Genomic DNA, 9,069 nt, shown 5'->3' with positions numbered 1-9,069 from the left:
AGAGAGAGAGAGAGAGAGAGAGAGAGAGAGACAATATAAACACTACAGGCAATGCGCTCAGACTCAATTTTGAAATACGAAATGTCTTTCTCTTTCTTTTGTTCCTTTGTCTGCCTGTTTGCTTTACTTTCTTTAAAGCTGCATAAACGTTGCCATGTCGCTCTGCTTCTCTGTCTCTCCAAATGTACCACACTTGTTAAGTTTAGAATGAAAACTGAGAAAACTGAGATGGCTGACAAATTGATGAAAACAAGATGAACTGATCTTCTTCTTAGCTTTTCCATCAAATTGATGTTATTTCTCAACCCTTCTTGCAACAAAACACCCTGTCTACGCCCTTCTGCCTGCTTCAATTGTTTTGCTTCCAGGCCAGAATTCTATGTAGTGATCCCATCTCTGTTAGATCGGTCTCCCCCTTCTTCTCATGCCTTCAACCTTTGCTTCCAGAATCGGTTTCTTGGCTGAATCATGACAATAAACTGACATGTTAATCAAAGCAAGCTAACCTTTCACCAAGTTTGTCTGATCTGAGATGCCTAGAGCCTTGAAGCCAGGAATAAGTTTCATGAACACAACCGTCTGGCGAGTATGTTCTTCCATCTGAGCGCCGCATTCATCACTCTCCCTCAGGAACCCATCGACGTCGAGACCTGTGGCCTTGTAGAACTCCATGGCCTCGCTTCTCGACAGTTGCCCACGGGGACCAAAAATTTCCTCTTGCAAGACACAGCGCTCCTGTGATGATACAGAGTATGGCGTTAATATTTAAAAAAAGTTTTAGTAGAGGTTTTACGGCGCTCGCAACTGCATAAGGTCATATAAGCTCCAAATGGCGTTAATATACATACATAATATACATAATTTCATACATATGCGCACACATGTATAATTATTCCCATTATATTATATAGAATTTTATATTTTGTATTAAATGAACGAAAACCTTTTTATGAGGGCAGGGCCTCCGGATTTGACTTCTAAAAAGCTACTTTCATCTATCAACAGCTGCTAAGAAAAATCCAAAAACGTCATTAGCCTGACACCATAAGAAATGAACAACTATGGGGGTAAACAAATCAACTGAAAATAGACGAAGAAATGAGAAAGAAAAAATGAATGTGAATCGGACACATTTTGAGAAAATTGAGAACGAACATTAACCACCGAGTTGCAGAAGACTCCACAGTAAAATAGAAAGAAAAAAAAACGATTAAAAGAACTTTGATCAGGGACTTCGATTCGGACCTAAAAGAGATGGGACGCAGCTGGACAAAGGTGAAGACAAAAGGCTGGACTAAAGTGCATGGATAACTTTTTTTGGCAGCCTATACTCCAGCAGGGAGTGAGAAAGGATGATGATGATGATGACGAGATCCGAAGGTGACGTCCAAGTCCGATAGGACCGAGTCAAATATAACAGTTTCGTATACAGAATTGAACCTAAAACCCCCGATCCCGAAATCTCAGGATTATGAGTCCGGTAACCTAACCACTGGATTACTATCTGGAGCTGCGACCAAAATGTCCGATGTCCAACATGCTCTAACGGGCACCTGTTTAAGACATTTACCTGTACAAACAGCCTCTTTCCATTTAGTCTCTCCCTTGCGTTTCGTTTAAATTATAATGACACTGCGTAAGAAGGCCATTTGTCTAATACAAACCCATTTCTCCTCCATGATGGGTGACTGTTTAAGGCAATTTCGACCTTACGACTCGTTTTTTTTATCATATGTGAGGCATCGTGTTGAAATCAGGCGCTCGTCAAAACAGTAAATCGAAGATGTGGGCATTCATTTTTCTTGTTGTTTGGCTCAACACCTTTACTGTCCATTTACAACACATTTCTATGTGGATTTTACCTTAAAACGGTGATAAAAGGCACAGACAATAATAAATGTTCAGTTTCCGAGGACTCTCAAGCTATGGAAGTCCCCAAGCTTTGGCGGCCATTTTCTTGCTAATTTTACCTCTGAGACCAGGTGACCCCCACCTCCTTCAGTCGTAAATATCTCGACTTTTATTCAAGACAGATGGGTATTTTTTCTCATCGAAAGCAAGACAATAGAACAAGCTGTAAGATGATACCGATAATCCATATACCCAAACACAGACGAGCGCCTGACTCGACCGCGTTGTGACACATAATATGGTATTTTCTCTTACCGCGCATTCCTTGAATTTCTCCTCCAAATATTCATCTGACAGGCCATTACAATCAATAATGATCCGTCTGTGCCCAGCCACCAGGTAATTTATCAGCTCATCCAGCTCGCCCTCCTCATAGTCCAACCACTGTGGTCCTTCCAGAGAGATGGAGTCCAGAGAACACGAAGAAGACATCGAAGATTGGGAAGATTCCAAGGACTGATGAGAGAATGTGAACAATTGGTCTCGGGAATCCGACGGCCCTTTACCTCCGTTGTTCATATGAGATGTTTCACAAAACATGTGCTCGTCATCAAGCCCATTGAATCTCGAGTGCTTTTGAGGCACATCATGAACATCGTCGTTAAATGAATCTTTTTCATGACCCCTGTAATGGTCATTGAAATTGTTTATGCTTTGGAATTTTGAAAACGTGCTTTCCGTATGATGGAAAGACACTTTTCCATGAACATTGAAAGAGTTCCGAAAATTGTTCATGCTTGGGGATCTTGAGGAAACGCTGTTTATAGTATTTCCACTATACAGTTTAGAAGTGTTTCTTGAAGCCTCACCAAAGCCCCCGCTCGTACTGAGTTTGTGATTATCGTTCACGGAAAAGGGTGACAGCACAAAAAAGGATTCTGGCGAATGGAAATCTATAGACTTCGAACTTATCTCTCCATGTGTAACCTGCTTCCTTCCACAAGAAGCACTCGAAGAGGCGTTCAACATGTTCTCAAAATGACTGCTACCTACATCTGAGCCGAAAGTTGTTTGTGCATCTGTAGAAGAAATATGTCGGGAAAACGTCGGTGAATCATGTTCTGTTGACGAGGTACTCTGTGTTGAAGATGAGGACGGGTTGTGAAATATTGAAAGGTCTAAGGCAGCACACGAATTGTCTGACGTTTCCTCTGACTGCCTCCTTTCTATACCGACGCCATTGTCAGCAGCTTCCTTAAGTCTCTTTATCTCCAGCGTGTCCTGTGTCCTCTTGTCCAGCGTGTAGCGTCCGGTCTTGATAGCTGATAACAAAACAAAAACAACCAGACTTAACTGCACGCCTACAATTATGTGTGAAAAGGGTCAGAAAAATAAAGGTCTAAGTCACATTTTGTTACAAATTGAGGTCTTGGCATGGCGACACACGTCAAGGGAGACAACACAACATAAAATTTGAATGGAACGATTGGATTATTGTTTTGTCTTTCTTAATCAGAGTTATGCCCTTTACAAATTCCTCAAAATTGGAATATCAACATGTTTAAGTCAAGCTTTTTTAAAAAAATAGTTTTGTTCTCGAAAGAGCCTAAAAGTGACTTAGACTCTATTTCTTAAACCTCTTCAATTATTGGTTAAGAATGCTATGCTAGAAACCCCGGGAATAGGAGCTGGTATTTCGTCTTCAACCAACGTCCACTTTTGAATATTTAATTAAAATGCGATGAACTAAAAAACATTGGTTGGGAAAAGGTGAGGGATAAGTCTGTGTGTGTTAAAAGGGGTGGGGGTGGGGTAGGTTTACTTGATTGAAACCAAGGTTTTATACATTTGTGTAACCACTTCAAAGACTGCACGATGTAAGAAGAAAATATTACATCTACGCAGGGTTTTTTTCAAATCTCATACAAATTAAAGACGTGTAAAGATAGTTAAGCCAAAAAAACACAAAAAAACGTTTTTTGGAGGATAAAAGACGTAATATGGTTCGGAGCTTTTTATGCTAAAAAAGCTAGGATATTCATGTTCATATCAAAACATAGCCAGATCAAAGAAGCCAACACCAAAAAACGGCATGACTACCTCCTTTAGACATGCCGGCAGAAAGACATTTCAAGTATCGGCACTTGGGGCAACTTTTCCGCCGGTTCGTCTCAATATCACAGTCGCCATTCCCAGGGCAGTCGTAGTCACCATTGCGTAGTAAACTGCGGCGGAAGAAACCCTGAAAGTTTGGAAAATGAATAGAATTTACAATAAACTTCCACGTTTATTGATCATCTTGAGGAAATTTGGTTTGCGATGTGAACAGACATGCCGACGGCTGAGCGCAAGAAGTGACTGTATCCCCTTTTGGTTGAAATGGAGTAATCGGTATGTGTTTGTGAGATTTATTTAAGTTGCTCCTTTACCTTTGTTTATGCTTAAGCCGTAGCTTAATTCGGTACTGAGATGCTAACGTTCCTTTTTTAAACTATGTTATAAAGATTTCAATATCGTCAACATTTCAAGCTAGTTTTTTCTCGAAATTGTGAAAAGTGGATAGACACTTTTTGCGCTCAGCCGGACCTACATACACAATTAATACGTAATATGTACATGTACAAACAGTAAATCATCAACGTAACATCTGACACAATATCGCACAAATAAAAGCAATCTTATGCCTAGGCCATTGCCGGTCGCCATAGTGCACCGCTGTATCTTGGGTAAAGGTTACTATGTCTAGCCCAAATACGCACCTAAGTAACAGCTGTTTAAAACTGGAACTCAACAAAGTGGGTAGGTATCCTAACTTGATGCAATCCTGTTCCCCACCAGTATTATAACATATCCACGTGTACACAAGCACACACAGGCACACACACACACACACACACACACACACACACACAGGTACATACACACACACACACACACACACACACACATACACACACAAACACACACACACACACGTAGGTGTGTATATATAATATATGTGTTTGTGTGTGTATAGGTGTGAGTGTTTGTTTGGTGTGTGTGTGTGTGTGTGTGTGTGTGTGTGTGTGTGTGTGTGTGTGTGTGAGAGAGAGGGAGAGAGAGAGAGAGAGAGAGAGTATAAATTCACAATGTTGTAGATAATGGAAATACAACTGCGTGATATTTACATTACTGGAAGCTATATACACACACATAGACATACACACATCTTTTAAACTCACACACACACACACACACACACACACACACACACACACACACACACACACACACACACACACACAGACACACACACACACACACATAAACATACATATAAACATTCATATCAACACACATACTCTCATATACATACCCAAAGAGGCTGTCTGAAAATGATAATCAATTGCATAGCAAGTTTAGAACTCCCCTTCCTTGTAAAAGGAAAAATAAAGATATATGCAGCTGCTTCGTCGTAGCTGGTTTCTGTCCTTAAAAACGTCAATGATTCCTTTTGTTCAGCGGTAAGAAAGTTCCCATAAAATGAAATGGTTTTAATGAGCTATGTGATAGATAGGCATAAATAGATCGTAAAGTATAGAACCAGGTAAGAAATGCCATCTTCTTGGATATAATACACATTAAAGCTAGGATATCTAGGAAATGTAGTGCTATTTCTCCTAAGGAAATATGAGAGTGCTATTTTGGGGGGAAGAAAAGTAATGATTTGTTCGTCTACGAAGAGTCGTCATGGTTCTATGGTACGCTTAACAGATCATTTTGAGCATATATAAGTCAGTCAAGTCAGCTAAATTGTACTTTTTATTTGGCAGATTCAGAGACGATGAAAACAGAGTACTTGTAGTCGTAGCTGTATAGGTTCAGCGCTCCTTTCAACACTGTAACATTACTTGAGATGTGGGACCTCTGAATTCAACGTCCATCGCCAATAGGACATTGTCAAGTGGGTGGAGAGCCTTGAAAACTCCCTAAACAACCAAGGCTTATTACAACCGCAGCGTCGCTGATTCGAACAGGGGCCATCCGCCCCACAGTCCAGCATGACATCAACTGATAAAACTGCGCGCCCGTATAAGCCGAGTCAGACAGTCGACTTACAAAAAAGTTTTTATTCTTATAAATTATAACGTTATCTTTCCTCTTGGGTTCACGCACCTTGCATGCCTCACAAGTGTTGACACCATAGTGGAAGCCTGCCCCTGGCTCCCCGCACACCTTGCATGGAGGTAGAGGTCCGGCAACCTTTGGGGCTACTCGTTGTCTGAAATAAAGGGGCACAAACAATTTGTGAGGAATCGTGCTGAAATTAGGCACTTGTCAAAATAATGAAAGCGTCAGTTTGTCAGTTTTCATCAGGGTTTGTTTTTTTGTTTCGTTTTTTTGTTTTTCTCAACACCTTTTATGTCCATATAAAAACACATTTCCAGGGGAATTTTATTGGAAAGTGTTGATTTCAGACAGAAAATAATATGTAAATTATCAGTTTTCAAGGACTCTCGAGCTATTGGAGTTACCAAACTTTGGCGATCATTTTCTCGCGAATTTTACCTCTGAAACCAGACGACCACCACCAACCTCCTTCAATACTATACTTTTTTTAAAGATAAAAAGCAGGGGTTTTTTTATAATCGAAAGCAAGGCTCACGAATACGCTTTCACAGACGATACCAATAACTCCACGTGCCCAAAAATTGACGAGTACCTAATTCCAAAGCGTGGTGACACATTTAATAAGTTTACTACAAGAGATGAGCTGTTTTTTTAAGTGACACTCAGATGTAATCTTTGGGGAAACTAATGTGCGGTCTTCGGGCTGCGGGCTCGATCTCGGTTCCCTTGAGTAGAGTACAGAGGAGTTGCGAAAGGTAGCCTATTTACTTGTCTCCTTTTGTCTTCCTTATTCCATCACACCATCACACGGTGAACGGTTTCATGGTAGACAGAAACGTGCTTAGGACACATTATTTTGGGTGTCTGACAAACAGCCACGCAGTGTATTCACCACCACCTCATCAACCCCCCATAATAATAACTGCTAAGTGTTTTACGGCGCTCGCAACTGCAGAAGGTCATATGAGTGCGCGGGACACATTAAACAGTTTCAGTAGGTAGGATAATTTGAACTTTGCCCGGGTGGAAACCGAAGCCTCTCTTGTTAATTTTAAATCGCCAAGGGGTCTTAACGTGCGCAACTTGCACACGGGACCTCTGTGATTTTTCGCTGTTATCCGAGAAGGCTAGGTGTGAGATCTTACCTACCTTAAAATCAGGGGTGTGGCTGAAAGACAGCTCAGTCAGAAGCAGCCAAGGAGTAGCAATAGAGAGGCTGCAGAGTCAGGAGCCCAAAAGAGGGGGCAAAGGAGGTGATGGGGCGGGGGCAGAAAGTGAAGACGAAAATAGACAACAGAACATTGTTAGAGAGCAGGAAAGGAGGTGAAAGGAGAAAATTGTAGAGTACAAAATTTTCCGTCTCTGTCTGGATTCGAACCCGGGACCTATTGAATGAGAGGCGAAGACTGTAACCTCTCGACCACGAGAGACCCCTCAACCAAAATGTAAAAAAAGACACGTTAGAAGGGAGTGATTAAGAAGCCGAAAAGACTATGATTAGAAGGGCAAAAGACTATCGCACTGTCTCTTCCAGTCGATGACAATTTAAATAACAGACTTGGTAAAGAGAGAGAGAGAGGGGGGGGAGAGAGAGGGAGAGAGAAGGAGAGAGAGAGAGATCAGAGAGTGAGAGAGCGAGAGAGAGAGGGGGGAGAGAGAGATAGAGAGAAAGAGAAAAATCAGAGAGACAGACAGAGAGAGAGAGAGAGAGAGAGAGAGAGAGAGAGTGAGTGAGAAAGAGTGAAAAAGAGAGAGAAATCAGAGAGAGAGAGAGAGAGAGAGAGAGAGAGAGAGAGAGAGAGAGAGAGAAAGAGAGAGAGAGAAACCTAAAACAACACTGGCTTACTTTTGCGGAACTGTCTTTGTAGCTTGTGTGTTCTTCACGTCCACTGACGACGTGTTGCCATCTCCCGCCAAAAGAGACGCGAGTTCAGGGCTGTTGGCTGCGCCCGCTGCTGTGTCCCATGACTGTGATGAGGTTGACCACTGAGACTCTGATAACCCCGCTTGTGTTGAGGAAGACGAAGGTGGTGATCGTTCCGACGACGTATCATGATGCGGTGACAATGACACTGATGGTAATAGGATTGTCTTAGTTGGAGACGAAGTCGGGTTTGAGCCAAGACATGATTGCCCATCCGTGACAGAATTTCCTGATTCAGAGGACGTCGTTTTGTTTGAAATATCCAAAGCGCACGTCGCCGGATAAGTAGACAATGTCTCGCTACTCTCGCTACCATTGTTCCCAGGGGTTCCTGTGTCCAGAAGACTCAATTGCTGAAGCTTTCGGACTTCCATTGTGTCCTGGGTTCTTTTCTTGTGTGTATAACGGCCTGTCTTGATGGCTGTAGAAATTACGGTCAGAAAAAAAAGACGACATATGGTCAATTAGATCAGGAAAACTCGTACAATATTTATTTGAAAAATATAATGTTAATGGTTCTTCCTTCGATGTCTTTTGAAGTTTTTATACTCAGCACAGTCTTTTTCTTTTCTTTTTTTTTTTTTGCTCTGTTGTTGTTGTTGAGTTTCTTATTTGTTTGTTTGTTCGTTTGTTTATTGTTGGGGGTTTGTTTGTCTTTTCTTGGGGGGAGGGGGGGTCACAAATGGCTTTCGAAGAATATCGAAAGTTCGCAGTTTTTGTCGGAGAGGGTTCCTGGCTTTCTAGGGAGCTCTGTATCAGTGACACATTGTTCTTTCGAGGGTTACTGTTAACTCAAAAGATACTCAAAAAGAAAAGTGCTGGAAGAAAAAAGACTACATCTATTACGTCAGAATTAAATTATTTGTTTTCGATTTATGCAAAGCCCCCTATTTTGAAAACTGCAGGAAAAGAGCCAAATCAAGGATTCTGGACACAGAAGAGACAAATTTGGCTTTCTACGCTAAGATCAACTGGGAGTCCAGCCAATCCAGGCTGAGAGGGATACAACATCCAAACACAAAGACAAAGATATTCTCCCCATGCGTGAATCTAACAAGATGCCCAAAGGCTACTTCCCGGAAGCCTGTAATATTTCTGATTTAAAAAAAGGTGAATCAGGTCTCCAATTAACGCTGTTGCGGTGGGTAACTTTGTACATGTTTTTAAAATATATAATTTTTTTT

General features: G+C 41.5%; 1 protein-coding gene across 1 annotated transcript in view; it reads right to left on the bottom strand.

Moving 5' to 3' along the window:
- Window positions 1-506: 506 nt before the first annotated feature.
- LOC101862565 overlaps window positions 507-9,069 on the bottom strand; it is a gene marked incomplete at both ends in the record, with an annotated part of 9,383 nt that continues 820 nt past the window's right edge. The window contains 5 exon segments of the mRNA XM_013079561.1: window positions 507-735; window positions 2,167-3,173; window positions 3,952-4,093; window positions 6,007-6,112; window positions 7,808-8,306. Of these exon segments, the coding sequence (XP_012935015.1) occupies window positions 507-735; window positions 2,167-3,173; window positions 3,952-4,093; window positions 6,007-6,112; window positions 7,808-8,306 (1,983 nt within the window).

This window comes from Aplysia californica, unplaced genomic scaffold, assembly GCF_000002075.1.
Source record: "Aplysia californica isolate F4 #8 unplaced genomic scaffold, AplCal3.0 scaffold00056, whole genome shotgun sequence".
NCBI lineage: Eukaryota > Metazoa > Mollusca > Gastropoda > Aplysiida > Aplysiidae > Aplysia > Aplysia californica.
The sequence above is the reverse complement of the archived record's forward strand: the minus strand, read 5'-3'. Positions and strand labels throughout refer to the sequence as shown.